This window comes from Ctenopharyngodon idella, chromosome 1 (assembly GCF_019924925.1).
Source record: "Ctenopharyngodon idella isolate HZGC_01 chromosome 1, HZGC01, whole genome shotgun sequence".
In the NCBI taxonomy this organism is placed as follows: Eukaryota; Metazoa; Chordata; class Actinopteri; order Cypriniformes; family Xenocyprididae; genus Ctenopharyngodon; species Ctenopharyngodon idella.
This window is the reverse complement of record NC_067220.1, coordinates 1866404-1882088: the sequence shown is the minus strand read 5'-3', so window position 1 is coordinate 1882088 and position 15685 is coordinate 1866404. Positions and strand designations below refer to the sequence as shown.

The window sequence follows — 15685 nt, the reverse complement described above, 5'->3', positions numbered from 1 at the left end:
ATTTACTCATCATCAGTTAGTTATCAATCATATTTCTTACCATAAATCATTAGTTGAACACATATGAGCGATTACAGAGCAACAACAGAAGATCAAAACACTCTCAGGTAGTGATAGGAGAAACGAAGCTTTTCAAAGTTTCGAATCAATTGAACAAATTGCTTCGCAAAATGATTCATTGTTTTGAAGCGTTCGAAACACCACACGCTGGTGACCCCTGCTGGTCAGAACAGTGTAAATGCAACAAAAACTCATGCCAAACATGCATAAAAACAGCTTTTACAAACCCACTGCAAATGTTTTATTGAAAGTATAATCTATCAGATGCAATTAACTAATCCTCTAATACTATTAAATATTAAGTGCCTATAATATTCTTAGTTTTATCATTTTCCAGGGCTTGTTTTGTTTGTTCTATGGATGGGTCAGCTAAATAGAGACTATTATTTTTCATTTATACAAATGTATAAAACTCATCAGAGATCAGGTAATAGACACTTAGACACTTAATATTCAGGTAATAGACAGACACTTGTTCAGTGATTCACCGCTGGGGGGCGATCTCAGTGAATCTGCATAATTCATTTGTTCAGATATGCTTTTCAGGTTGATATTCTGAAACCTGTCCTGTTTATAAAATAATTGCATTAAATATGTATTCATGCAGTTAACCTCAAATCAAAATAAATTGTATCTGATTAATAGCAGTGATGGAGCAATTATTTATTATCTTTTATCTTATAACTTTTGTTTTTGTTTTTCTGCTACTGTGCTGTTATTTTGTGTCTGTATTAGTGGTTGTTTGTCGAGTGTAATACAGATGCTCATAAAGGTTCTGATCTGACTGAGACTTCATCAGTGTGTGCACTGTAACCTGGAAACTTGTCCCTCAAATCTGATTGGTCGATTGGAATGTTGTTTCAGGATCAGCAAAGATGCTGATTCAGGAACATGTTGCACTTGGTGAAATTAGGTTCTGCTGCACTTGTACAGTTATCTTCCTGAGGACCAGTCTGAGTTTTAGACCATCAGTAAAGTCAGCCCCTTTTAGCCAGTCCTCACTCACCCTCACTCATTTACTCACCCTTATGTTGTTCTAATTTTGTATGCCCATTCTTTTTCAAATCACAAAAGTGGATTTAAAAAAAAAAAATGCCCTGCTCACGTGATCAACGACTAGCATCAAGCTGTAAAAAACAATGAAAAGTGTCACAGAATGATCCAATGCAATGTCACTGCTGCAGCCTAATTAAGTCATATTGATTCAGATTAATTTTGCTTTTTTTCTTTAGATAAAAAAAAAAAAAAAAAAAAAGCTAAACATACGAGTAAAATGATTTTTACAACAAATCACAGACTTGAATTCATAATTTCAGGAATTTGTGTGTGCGAATGTTTCCATGAACAAAACATCAATAACTTCTGTACTAAAATTTATTCTCAATACACAAAAAATGTTGTAGGAATAACTGAAACCACACGTACGAGAATAATATCGTACTCAAAAGCTCAAACGTGCTGCATTTAGTACAATTGTTTTAAACACATAAAACTCTGCAGCATTAACCCACCAAATCATTTGACAAATAGTCACGCAGTAACAGGCTAATGTTACTTCACGTTCCTTGCAGCGAATTCATTACGATGACATAAAATAGTGTGATCAAATGTACAGACAATACAAAAACTAATTCATTATCTCATCCGTGAACAAGATTCATGAATTCCATACTTCTCTGTGTGGTGAAAATGATATCGTTCCACTCTCCTTCATAGCATCATCAAGCTTCGCCTTTGTTATTGTTTAGAAAATGTGACCTCTGATGATGAAAACTTACATAGCGTGTCTTTAATAACAGAATTTTCATTTTGAGGTGAACTAACGTTTGAAGGGAAAATAGAATGTGCCTCTGGGAAGGGGAGATGTTGGGGGAAATGAAATGTTACTGGTTAAGGTCTATCGTTGATTTCAGGCAATTGGAAAGTCTCCGTTTCCTGATAGGACCGTGGATTTCTGCATTAAGGTCATAAAGGTGTCTCTTGACCATTTGGTCTTACAGGGTTTTTAGGTTTGTGGACAAAGGAGGGTCTTCTTTATTGTCAGCTCTGTCATTACCCTAGTTTGAAGTTAAGCATGCATGGGAGAGACATCTCCTTCAGCAATTTAGGCACCACAGATTCATTTTTATGAATGGTTCGGTGGGAGATCACTGTGATCTTTGGAATGTGGTGTTGTGTTCATTTGATGGGCTTGTTCTTGGATAATCATGCACAAATCAAAACATTTTTATTTTTATTTCACAGAATCTAATATTTATGTGCATAAGGGAAAAGATAAAAAATAATTTGTTTTAATTGTTTCTCAAAGCCAGTGGCGTGACTTATTAATGACAGGCCCCAGAGATTGGTTGTCTCCCTCATTTGCAAGGGCGTAGTTTTGGTTTGAACATTGAGGGGTTGAAGTGTGAAGCGTTTAACATGGTCCCAGGGCATGCTCCCTATTGAGGTTTATTTATTTGTTTGTTTGTTTTTGCAAAATAATATCTGTCATTATCATCAGAACCCATTTTACACATGGGGAAGAACAATTGTTTAGTCAATAATTCAAGAAGGTTCAGACTTTAAAGTCTTTCCTGGCCTTATGCACACCAAATATGCATAAATTACTATGCTAATTACTTTATTTTGATTTCATGTATGTGTAAACTCGTGAATTACAATAAGGATATAATTACAGGTAAGACCATTGATGGCGTGTCATTTTCATGCTTAGGGCATGTTAACTTTTTTCTCTAAAGCATTTGTTATGAAAAATAGCAACCTACACATTTAGAAACTATAGCTAACATGCCACAGCTGTGATACAAATCTTTAGTGAAATATCTATTCCCTTAACAGATTATCTATTATAAATTCTACAAGTTAGTCAAAATTTACCACAAGAAATACAATAGAGTGTCATAAATTCTAGTAAAGGTGGTCATGAGTAGTTTAAGTTTTAGCTTTCTAATTTAAGTTGGTGCAGGACGATGTTTGCCTCTTTTTCATCAGTCTGTTAGTGGCTGTTTTTAAATCATGTTTGACTTTCTCCATAGCTTTTTAAAGTGGTTCATTCTCAATCAAATTCAAATGGGTCGCAAACTTTATCATCAGGGTCGCAATAAAAAAAAAATACTACAGTAAATTTCTTGAATTCATTTGTTGTGGTAATTCTATAGTTGCTGTGGTAATATAACAACTATAGTAATATAAACAAATTACTTTACCCAATACTGTTTTCTACAACTATAGGGTATATTATACTACAATACAATTTACTGTAGTAAAAATTAAAGTATACTTCAGTATTTATTACAGTTGATCAGTTCACTATAGTTAATACTACAGTAAGCTGTAGCATTCATTAACAAAGTGTGAGAAACAAATTAACAAAATAATCCTAACCCCTGGGGGACACCTACTCCTAAACCTACCAATACTAGGGGGGTAATAATCTGGCAGGGGGTCGAAATTTGGCACAAAACCTACTTACAGCACTGTAACTATCTATAGGCCTACTCTAATTAAGACATGCATTCAAGAAATGTATTAAAAACAGAAAGACATCTTGTCTCAGCCTTGCTGAAAGGCAGCGGAAACATGCATGCTAGTGGGTTCATTTGTTACGCACTTCAATCAATTCCACACCCGATGTTCTTGGTTTGCTTCTTATTTATTAAATACAGGCAATTGGTTGATGAAACACTGATTAAAATTAAGACAATTTATACAAAACGAAATTCACTTTAAAGAAAGGCTTTCTACAAAACAAAATTAAAGGGTCATGAAACCCTGTTTCAGCAGCAGTCAGTTCTCACCAGTTTTGAAAAATGCTACAGAAGTGGGCGTGGTTCAGCTGCGGAGTGGAGGGGGATGAGGGGAGACTGACAGCACAGCAACGGCTTCTGATTCAGACAGTTTTATTTCACCATCATTAAAAGCATTAAACCACAAATACACACTGCAAATTACCATTACATGCAACACAATATACACATGGTTTTTACAATAATTTAATGCACATATAAATGCACAGCCATTCGTATTTTGTTCTCTGCATTGAATACATCTATGAACACGCTGTTGCATCTTTGATAACTTCTGAGTCTTATTTTGCGGCGTTTACATAAGCCATTTGATCAGTTAAAGAGCCGTAAATACCAGTTATACTCACAGATTAATCGAATTTTTGTCAATGACACGGATATTGAAGAGAACCTGTGCGACAAAGAAACTCTTGCAAAGCAAGATAAACACTCATTTTTGATCCATTAATGCAACTCTCTCTTATTGTATGCAATCTCACTATTTGAAGCGCCTGTCAGAGGAAATGCTGTCGCATGCTGTCATGAATAATTAAGCACGTGCTGTCAAGAATTAAGCAACGCGTCTTCTCATAGGATAAGGACACGCAGTCTCATGAATAATTATGAGCAGGGTTGACAGGTTTTCACAACAAAACCCGCCCAATTGCTACTCAAAACTAGCCCAATCGCGTTTCAGGTGGGTTCCCCGGTAAAAATTGCATTCCGGGGGGTAATATCCATGTTTTTGGCGGGGTTCCCCTGGTAAAATTAGCATTCCAGAGGCTAAACATCATGTTATTTGGGGTCTCTTTAACCCCCGGACATGAAATACAACCCGCGGCAACAGTGTTAAAGTAGCCCAACTTGGCAACGCTGATTATGAGACACCGATCAGTCATCACCGTACTATAGTACGAGAAAAGTCACATCTTGTGACGTTGACAGAAAGACGAATTTAAACCTGGAAGTTGAAAATAGTGCAATTTTTTTTTTTTAATTAAATACTTTTCTCATACATTCAAAACTAACGGATGGTAACATTGACTTCTATCATGTTTACCACACATAACTGGTAAACTCTCAGAAAATTTGGTTTAGGGTTTTATGACCCCTTTAATGAATTGGTCAAAATCATGTTTGATCCATATCTCCCAATATACTGCGCATCTTATGATGTAGCCTATCTTACTCATGCTGTTCACTTTTCATAATTAACATACGTGAAATTAAAAAGTAATATTATAGGCTAATATTAAACAAATATGAATCTATATAGGCTACCCAGCTAACAGAATTGTGTTCTCTAAATATTCAGTGTTGGTTCTGGGAACATAAAAAATGTCCAGTTTTCTTGACGTTAGAGGAACGTTTTTATAAGGTATAATGTTCCTCAAACGTTCTTTCAACTTAATTTTGATTTAAAATTCAACATTCTAGGAACGTTGATTTGTAACATTCCAAGAACATAAAAATGTCCAGTTTCCTTAATGTTAGTAGAATGTTATTTAAAGATTAGTAAGATGTTCATGAAACATTCTTTCAATCATTCAAACACCTGCTGTGAACAAGCACTGAAAGAAAGAGAAATAAGAACACAAACTACAACTTTCTTCAGCCACAGCCTTAGATGAACTGAAGATAAAAGACATTAAATCTCTGAAGATCTGATTCAACAACTCCACAAACAGCATCACCAGCTTCACTTATTAATAACCAGACTGACTTTATTTCTGTCACACGTCTACAGAAGCTCTTATTGAGAATTAACAGAGGTTTAAATGTTAATGTCTTATTGAAAATGTTTAGTTTGAGGTCACCACTTTAACATAGTCATTTGACCATTAAAACAGGCGTGTTGATCTGCTTTATCAATGCAGAAATGTTTTCTGAAAACACCTGCAATTGCTGATAAAGAAGCAACTCAACAAAAGTCAAGGTTCTAGAGCCCACCTAAAGCAAACGCTGATCTCCATGATGGTGACCTCAAACTAAACATTTTACTAAACAAACTTTAGTAAAATAAAACAAAACAGGGTGCGCTTTCAGCTGTCTCTGTCTCCACGAGAATCTTTCTGAAACACTTCTCAAAGATGAACTGAAACTCAGCGAATAGGCCTACTTATCACACAAACATGAAACATATGTCTAAAGAAAGTGTGAAATGTCTACTTTTAAATAAAACAATTTACATTGTGGAGCATGCTGGCATAGAGCAGAATACTGAGCCTACGCTCACATGCTCTGATATATATGGTCGACAGTAAGCGGTAGAGCGTGATTTCGAATCTCAAACTAGCGCATTTCATTTGAAATGTGAGTATCCCCAGTATCCTGCAGAGTCACTTCGTCATCAGGGGCCCGCTTGCATGTGCTGCGGACCTCCCTGCTGCACGGGCCCAGTGCGGCTGCACTGCCTGCACTGTCTGTACTTACACCCCTGCTCAAAGTAGATTGTTTAATCTGACACAGAGACAATGAGGATTCAAACACCCTGAATCCAGCATAGAGGGGTTCAGTGAATTTGGTGTTAAATGTGTGTATGTGTGTGAGTGTGTGTGTGTCAGAGACACTGTAGTACGACAGAGAGCCGGCTGACCAGTCCAGATACACTCCTACTCTATTAGATTGCGGTGAAGGGGCTGGTATGTCAGTTTTTTTATTATTGTGCCAGGCAGAATATCTGTTTTCAGTGCAGTACAGACTCCAGGATTTGTCATTGTATCCAAACCAAGAGTCACTGCCTCCTTTCCTGTTGATTCCTTTATATGTCACTGCTATATAAGCCCATCCAGTCCATTCAGCCTCCCAGTAACAGCGTTCATTCAGACTCTCTCGACACAAAACCTGCTCATGGTGCTCAAATCTCTCTGGATGATCAGGACATGACTGTGGATCTTTGATGTGTTTCGCCCTTCTGTTTTCATCTGACAGGATGAGTTGAGTGTGTGCTGTGTTTGGATCCAGTGTGAGATCACAGGCATCTGAACACAAGGAGAGAGATGAGAAATGGGCAATTTTGAAACCGTGTGTCAAGTCACCTTTATTTATGTAGCGCTTTTTACAATGCTGATTGTGTCAAAGCAGCTTTACAGTGATAACTGGTATATCATTTTGGCTGCACAGCAGCTCTTAAAGAAAATGCTGTCAATGTAGGCAGATGCAAAGCACTGTTGAATATCAAATGTCAAATGTCAAGTGTGTGTGTATGTGTGTGTGTGTGTGTGAGAGAGGGAGGGGGAGAGAGAGAGAGAGAGAGAGAGAGAGAGAGAGAGAGAGAGAGAAAACCTACATTTTCTCAGTCCTGGTGTGATTCGAACAGGGTCTGCATGATCCAAACTAGAAAGAGACAAATACAAACCACAAATGAATAATGTTTGATTATTAAAAGTGTGCTAGAAGCAGCTAAAATATCAGTAAGCATTTTAAAATCAATTAATACAGATTTCTCAACAAGCATTCAAGTTAGCATTCAAATAGTAAGCTGCATTCAAATAGCAAATTCAGGATTCTGGTAAGAAACAGTCTCATATTATATAACTTAATAACAGAGCTCCAAACGCAGACCAGCTCAAAAAACCAACAGCATTCATAACACAGTGAGGATAAAGATTAAAACCCTAAGAACTGTGGCAACATTTCAAGATGCTGGAACAACCTTTAAAAACGACTTTAAAAACCATATGAGAAATGGTGCTGTTTTAAAATCAAAAAGTGGTCACTAAACATTGATTTTAATTAGTTTGTTAATAAATAAATACTGTACATTTCAAAATATGGGTAAAATAATGTTCCAAAATGTAAACTTGTCATTCATGATAATGGTCCAGACTTTGATTTAACTATTACATCTTTAAATAAACATAGAAAAAATACCAAGTTAAAAACTATATTTGTTTTCTTGGCATTTTCAAATAAATATTGGCTGTGTTATATTAAAAGGACTATGTCTTGTTTTTTTTTTTTTTTTTTTTTTGTTAAGTTATGAAATAACCAGGGGACTTTTGTCCCGAAAATTCAGTTTGTTAGAGGTAATTCAGTGTAACAGGATCAAGAAGCCATTCTGAAATCACTGTAGTGAAGCAGCGAGTTATGTCGTTGTATGGGAAACGCACCCCAGGTATGTCAAAACGCTTATTTATAAACGTCAATATTTCATACAAAATAACCACAGCACGATTTTTGGCTGTCCCAGACGAAAGATTCCCATCGTGAAACAATCTTGGCAATTTCAGTGATTGTGGCTCTTAATCGATGGTCTTATGTCGTACAGTGAGAGAGGTTCAAAGACAGCCGTTTTCCTGGTGTTGCGCCCAAAAATAGCCTACGATAGTTTTGTGACAGTGTCAGAAATTCAGCATGATCATCGCACAGTGTGTTTGCTGCTACGACCTATGTCTACTGACCAGCCAGTAGATGCGACATGAAATCAACGCGACATAGAGCTAAAACTTAAAACTGTTTACCTCAAGCTCTTTTCCCTTCTTCTTTCGCCGCTTCCTTTTTATTTTCAGCACACATAAAATCTACAACTGCCAAAGTGTGATTCAACATGGTGTTTTGTTTACCAGTAGCGCATGCTGATGACATTTTATTCTTCTATAGAAACTTGCATTGTAGCCAAGTTTAGTAGATCCATGTCGCACAGTGTGATAAAGTAATGATCTTATAGGACTGCTAAAATCCTGCAGTGTGTCCCGGGCTTAAAACTGTGGCTATAGGCCCATTCATCTGCAATATTGTTAGGATTTTTCTTTTTTTTTTTTTTTTTTGGAGGGTCATGGACGACATGCTGCTCTGATTAACTTTTTTACCTTTCTTTTGGTTGAAAATTGACTATCTGTAGTTTTCCTATTGAAATCACTGATCTATATAAATGTCATTTATATAGATTAGTGATTGAAATAGACTGTTATATGACTATGTGCATAATTTGCAAATGACTGGGACATGTCCCCCTTTCCGAACCATCTTGAGTCACGGATGTACCCAGTACCCTTATGTGTGTGTTTATTACTCAATCAAACAAATGGTGGTCGAGAGCAAAAACTATTGTAATTAAAAAAATAAAATATTGCAAATAAAAAGTCTTCTTAGAACTGTTTTAATTACTTTTAAAAAATAAATTTATTTATTTAAAAATTCTTTGCAGTGTGAGTAAATCTTTGTTTTTCTTAGTTCATCATGCAAATTTGCACTTCATTCTCCTGACATTGCTTGCGCGTTGAAAAGTTTTGAATTAAAGTGGAGCTTTATTCCACTGGGCGACATAATATCTAGGCGCAAGAAGTTTGGTCACTTTTCAACTCGCAAGCAAAGGTTTTAGACACGCAAACAACGACAGCAGAACGGAGAGCAAATTTGTGAAAATCAAAGATTGTGTGTAGCATAGACAGCTACACAACTGAAACTTTGAAATTCAATCTGTTGATCATAGAAAGTGATCATTTTTTTCAGTAAAATTTGGACTAAACCACTCAATTCATATGGATTAGTCTTACAATCTCTTTATGAACTTATTGAAAATTAAAAGTTTCAGTCATGTAGCTTTCAATGAAGGGACAGAAAGTTCTCAGATTTCAACAAAAAAATCTTCATTTGTATTCTGAAGATGAACGAAAGTCATATGGGTTTGGAACAACATGAGGGTGAGTAGTTAATGACAGAATTTTCATTTTTGGGTGAATAACCCTTTAAGATGCAGATCAATGTTCTGAGTTCTAAATGATCTTAATTATGTTAATCTGTTTGGTTATAATACCAAGTGAGTGATTAGCATTATGTCAAGTTGAATTCTGCTCATTAGCACCACGCCTTTATCTATATATGGGCACTGTATGTTATTAATGTCAAATGATCGTTTATGGCGTGTATGTTTCCATGAATTGGAAAAATACTTTATTATGATTGTAATTTATTAATTTTGTACTTTATTAATTATTGTACTTTATTAAATTTTTCATACTATGTACATCATTGAATTTACATCTGTGACCTATCTCTCTGCCTCCAATACACAGTCTTAAGCTGATTACCCGTCTCCTCATTATTTGTGCTCTGACCGGTAATCAGGGGGTCTTACTTGTCCATTACCTAATCAGAACCTAACAGTCCAAGATCCTCTCCTACAGATAGCACTCCTACTGGCTCCATGTATTCCAGCAATTCAAATGTGACACAAAAGACCCAACTACATTTATGTATGAAGGGTGTGTAGACAACTTAAAGCTGGTGTAGAAACCGTTTAGTCCGTCAGTCAGCACTAAGGCTAAAAACATTCTGGTCATATTAAATCAGACAAATTAAAAATCAAAATCAATTTCAGTCTGTGGTCATGTTTCTAATGTCCTGTTTTTACCTTGAGCATAAACTCGAACATGCAAAAATCAAACAAACAAACAAACAAACAAACAAACAAAAAAAACGCATTAAAAGATTCATTCATAAACTGGATATCGTTATGACTGATAAGCAAACCTTTTCTTGCTGTTATTTTTTGCACTTTGCAGTGGCAAATTTACAACAGAGACTGGAGAAATGTATCAGAGTAAAAGCATAAACAAAACATTTGTATTTGAGTAAAGTACATATTGAAAAAAACTATTTTTGAAAATTTTTCTAAATATTTTGAAAACAGTTTCAAAATATTTGTACTTCATTACTGTACACCTCTGATTAGCAGTGTTAGTGATCTTGAGTAAAACCATGTTACTGCCCCACATACTTGAGAATCTGCAGTGAGAAGTTTGGATCCTTCAATTTGTCATTGCGCAGCTGGACTCCTGATTGTCCTGGGTGATTGTAGCTCAGATCCAGCTCTCTCAGGTGTGAGGGGTTTGAACTCAGAGCTGAAGACAGATAACCACAGCCTTCCTCTGTCACCATACAGCCAGACAACCTAAAGATGGATAAAACAAATAAGCAAAAACAGATTTTCGTCATGTTAGACGCATTGAGTGATCTCATAGTCTTACCTCAGTATCTCCAGCTGACAGCTTAGACTCTTCAGTCCATCAGAAAGTAGCTTTACTCCTGAATCTTGCAGGTCATTGTTACTCAGGTCCAGCTCTCTCAGGACAGAGTTTGAGGATTGTAGAGCTGATGACACAATTTCACAATGTCGACCAGTGAGATTACAGTCAGCAAGACTGAAAGAGAGTAAAACATATGAGAATTAAATTCTTAACCTCATTCTTCATTATGTATTTCAATAATATCACTGTCTTTTACTATAATGAAAATCTAAAAAAGCAGAAAACTTAAGATGTATCAGTTAGTACACCAACAGAAAATGTAATTCCCTTCAGAAAATAATATTCACTGTACGGCATGATTAAATACTCACAGGGCTTTCCTACAGTTGATCACGGCTGGTATCAGTCTTCTTCTCCCCTCATCTGATGTGTTGTATTTCTTGAGATCCAGCTCATCCAGCACCTCCTCTGACATCTGAAGCATGTAGGCAATTGTTGAGCAGTGAGCACGAGAGAGTTTCTTCTCTGAGTGTTTGTCTGATTTCACAAACTCCTTAATCTCTCTGGACAGAGTCTGATCTTTGACTTCCAGCAGACAGAGGAACAGATTGATTGATCTTTCAGTGGAGAGTCCATGTCCATCTTTGATCTTCTCTTTAATGTACTGTGTGGTTCTCCTGATGCTCTCTGAGCTGTTCTCTGTGTGTGTCAGTAGATCTTTTAAGAGTCTGTGATTGGACTCCAGTGAGACGCCCAGCAGGAACCGCAGGAACAGATCCAGGTGTCCATTCTTACTTTCAAGGGCTTTATCTACTGCATCCTTATGCAGATTATGCATCACATCAGAAAACTGCAATGTGTCAACATTTTTGATTATATAATGATAAAATGCATAGAAAGCAGCGAGAAACTCCTGCACGCTCAGATGAATGAAGCTGTAGATTTTCCTCTGATGAATCACAGATTCCTCCTTAAAGATCTCAGTGCAAATCCCAGAATACACTGAGGCGTCAGTGACATCTATGCCGCTCTCTCTCAGGTCCTCCTCATAGAACATCACATTGCCCTTCATCAGCTGTTTGAAAGCCACTTCAGCAAGTTTCACAATCACTTCTCTGTTGGACTGCAGCAGTTTCTCTGGATCTCTCTCTTCATACTTCTGATTCCTTATGTTGATCTGAATCAGCAAGAAGTGGATATACATTTCAGTCAGAGTTTGAGGGATTTCTGCACTCAGATCTTCTTTCAGGAGCTTTTGAAGCACAGTGGATGAGATCCAGCAGAAGATGGGTATGTGGCACATGATGTGAAGGCTTCTTGCTCTTCTGATGTGTGAGAAGATTCTGCTGGCTTGATGCTCATCACCGATTCTCTTCCTGAAATATTCCTCCTTCTGAGGCTCATTGAATCCCTGAATTTCTGTCAGACGGTTGATGTATTTGGAGGGGATCTGATTGGCTGCTGCTGGTCTGGAGGTGATCCAGATGAGAGCAGAGGGAAGCAGCTCTCCTTTCGTGAGGTTTGACAACAACACACCCACTGATGAAGTCTCAGTCACATCAGAAACTTTCTGAGCATCTGAAAACATCAGTGTCATTCTGCTTTCATCCAGACCATCAAAGATGAACACAACTTTACTCTCCTCATAAATCTTTGAGTCCAAATCTTGAAGTTCAGGATGAAAGTCCAGCAGAAGTCTGTGAAGACTGTACCGATGATCTCGGATCAAGTTCAGCTCTCGAAATGGAAGCACAAACATGAAATCTACATCCTGATTGGCTTTTCCCTCGGCCCAGTCCAGAATGAACTTCTGCACAGAGACGCTTTTTCCAATTCCAGCGATGCCTTTAGTAAGAACAGTCTTGATTTGGTCTTTCTCCTCACATCCTGGTTCAGGTGAGGCTTTAAAGATGTCATTATAGTCAATTGGAGTGTCTTGTGAGTGTTGTGTTCTGGCTGTTTTCTCCATCTGTAAAACCTCATGTTCTTCATTCACTCCTTCTCTCTCTCCCTCTATGATGTAGAGCTGGGTGTAGATCCTGTTCAGGAGGGTTTCATTCTCTTGGAGTTTGGTTCCCTCAAATAATCTCTCATACTTGTTCTTCATGCTGATTTTGTGCTGGTCTTTGATTCTCTGCAGGTCTTCAGTCTCCAGTGTGTGTGTCTGCAGGACTGCTTCATTTTTGTTTTGCCTGATGTGAGTCTGATAGTGGGATATAGAGGATGGCACAGATCTCAGCTCATATATCTCCCTCCTGCTGAAATTGAAAAGAACAGGGCATCAAAAATAACGACAGTGATACAAGGACATCTGACGACCATCAGAAATATATTGGTTATTAGAAATAAGTTTGGCACCCCTCTTCAAGTTGCACCCCTGTACAGTGCACATGTTGCATATTTTGGAGTGCATTTTGTGCTATTTAATTTACTTTATTAAATAATTATTCATATGAGATGCACTACAGTAAATTAGCAAGTAAATGTTTATACTAACAGAGGATCAGAAGACACTGGTTCATCACTTAATTGAAGGGGTGGTTCCATGGATCTGTAACTCTTTAGAGACACAGCGCTGGGTTCTGGAGACTCTGATCTCTTCCTCCTGCTGATTCTGACAAAAAAACAAAACAGCATTTTAGACAGTACTTAAACTGGTTAGTTCAAAAATGAATATTCTGTCATTCCAAACATATATGACTTTTATTCATCTTTGAAACACAAATTAAGATAGTTATAATGAAACCTGAGTATTTTGTGTGTCTCCATTCAAAGTCCACACCACCAAAACTTTGAAGATCCAAAAGGGTCTCCCTAAAGATTTGTTATTAATAGATTATATTCACCAACAATACTTTCTTTCAACAGATCAGACATTCTGAATTCAGACATTCTGACATCTCCTAATCATCCCCATATACTGATTGGCTTCATCATTCTGTCTCCTCTCCACCAATAAGCTGGTGTGTGATGGGCGTTCTGGCGCTATACGGCTGCCGTCGCATCATCCAGGTGGTGCTGCACATCGGTGGTGGTTGAGGAGATTCCCCCTTCCGTATGTAAAAAAACGCTTTGAGTACCCAGAAAAGCGCTATATGAATGTAAGGAATTATATTATTATTATTATTAATTTTGAATTTTAAAATACATTATGGTAAAAAAGATATTTAGATACACAGACATCAAGAATGAGCATATGAATCTCAACAATTTTGACATGCTTCATGCCGTAATGCATGCTGGGAGCCAAGTACAAAAATCATGACTCCCAGCATGCATTGCAGCATGAAGCATGTCACCATTGTTGAGATTTATATGCTGATTCTTGATGTCTGTGTGTCTAAATATATTTTTTCCCCATAATGTATTTTGAAATTCAAAATACATTATGTCTGATTTGTTGAAAGAAAGTATTAAAGTATTATTGGAAAGTATTATTGGTGAATATAATCTATTAATAACAAATAACCACTTTTGGTTAGGGAAAAGTTTAGCAAATTATTCTACGTGATGATGATGAAAACTATGTCACCGGATGATCTTTGTTTCTGGCTTTCTTTGCAACACATTTTGTGTTTTGGTAAACACTAGGGGTGTAACGATATGCTCAGGTCGCGATACAGTACGTATCTCGATACTGGGTTCATGATACGATACGATACGTATCATGATATTTTGAACAAAATTTTAAAAATGAAACTGAAATTCAAATACCAGATTTATTTAAAAAACATTAACAAATTTCAATAACCTTCTTAGTTGTACATACAAGATCACATTTCAAGGTTTAATAAAAACCTTCTGTATTTAAATTAACAGCTGAATAGGTCTGTCTGTCACTAAAAAAAAAAATGTTAAACTTAACATGAACCTAGAATTAAGAAGCCTAAGACAGAACTTCTTATAGCAAAGCATCGCAAGCATCTTTTGCTTTTCCGTGAGCTCAGCTGTTTCGATGTGTGCGCGAAACACTTACTGAACGAGGGAGCTGATTGAGACACACCCTTAATATGCGCTGACAACCTGGCTTCTCTCACTGCCACCTCCATGTTGCGCGCGTTGTCAGTAACAACAGCAGTACTATGAGGAGCCCTTTCAAGCTCCCACTCTTGTATAGCCGCTTTTAAAACTTCGGCTATGTTAGTTCCAGTGTGTGATTAAAAAAGCGGTCTGAAGCATGAAACTTTCCATTTCCCACTCCGTGTTAATAACATGCGCCGTGACTGTAATATATATATAATTATAATAGATTTGTGTTTTGTCTGTAATTTTGTCTGTATTTTTTTTTTTTACCGTCGTCCTGTCGTGTCACTGGAAAACCAAAATGCTGCCAGACGTCGGACTTAAAAGAAGACGGGGCATCTTCAATTTTAGTTTCAGCCGAACTCATGTTGCCCTACTAATGTTCAGTTCAAGAAATTTCAGTTCAGTTCAACGCGACGCTGTTGCAGAGTAGGTCACGTCGGCAGCTCAACCAATAGGATTAGACTGCCATCATATCGTAAAAGTATCGCCACCACTCTACGATACATATCGTAACATTTTTGCATTGCGAAATATCATACTGCGATATATCGTTACACCCCTAGTAAACACTGTTATAAAGACCACAAACTTGTCAAACTGCCCAACTAAACATTTGACATTTTCAATAAATTTTCAATAAAACATCAACATCTAAACCTCTGTTAATTCTCAATAAGAACTTCTGTAGACGTGTGACAGAAATAAAGTCTAGGTTTATATGACTATCTTCTTTCAGACGAACACAATTGGAGATATATTTAAAAATATCCTTAGTCCTCCAAGGTTTATAATGGTTGTGAATGGCTGCCCAAAATTTGAAGACAAAAAAACTGCATCCATCCA

General features: G+C 36.9%; 1 protein-coding gene across 9 annotated transcripts in view; it reads right to left on the bottom strand.

Annotated features, from left to right (window-relative positions):
- Positions 1 to 15685, bottom strand: part of LOC127503480 (NACHT, LRR and PYD domains-containing protein 3-like) — a 106515-nt gene that overhangs the window by 36470 nt on the left and 54360 nt on the right. For 3 of the 9 annotated variants that reach the window (XM_051878359.1, XM_051878113.1, XM_051878199.1), the window contains one exon: positions 3943 to 6647. In XM_051878359.1, coding sequence (XP_051734319.1) covers positions 6138 to 6647 — 510 coding nt within the window. In that variant the 3' untranslated portion in view covers positions 3943 to 6137. Of the gene's footprint in view, positions 1 to 3942; positions 6827 to 7134; positions 7182 to 10566; positions 10741 to 10816; positions 10991 to 11187; positions 13075 to 13313; positions 13431 to 15685 lie in introns of those variants that run through there. The other 6 variants (XM_051877725.1, XM_051877811.1, XM_051877419.1 and 3 more) reach the window with 5 other exon arrangements.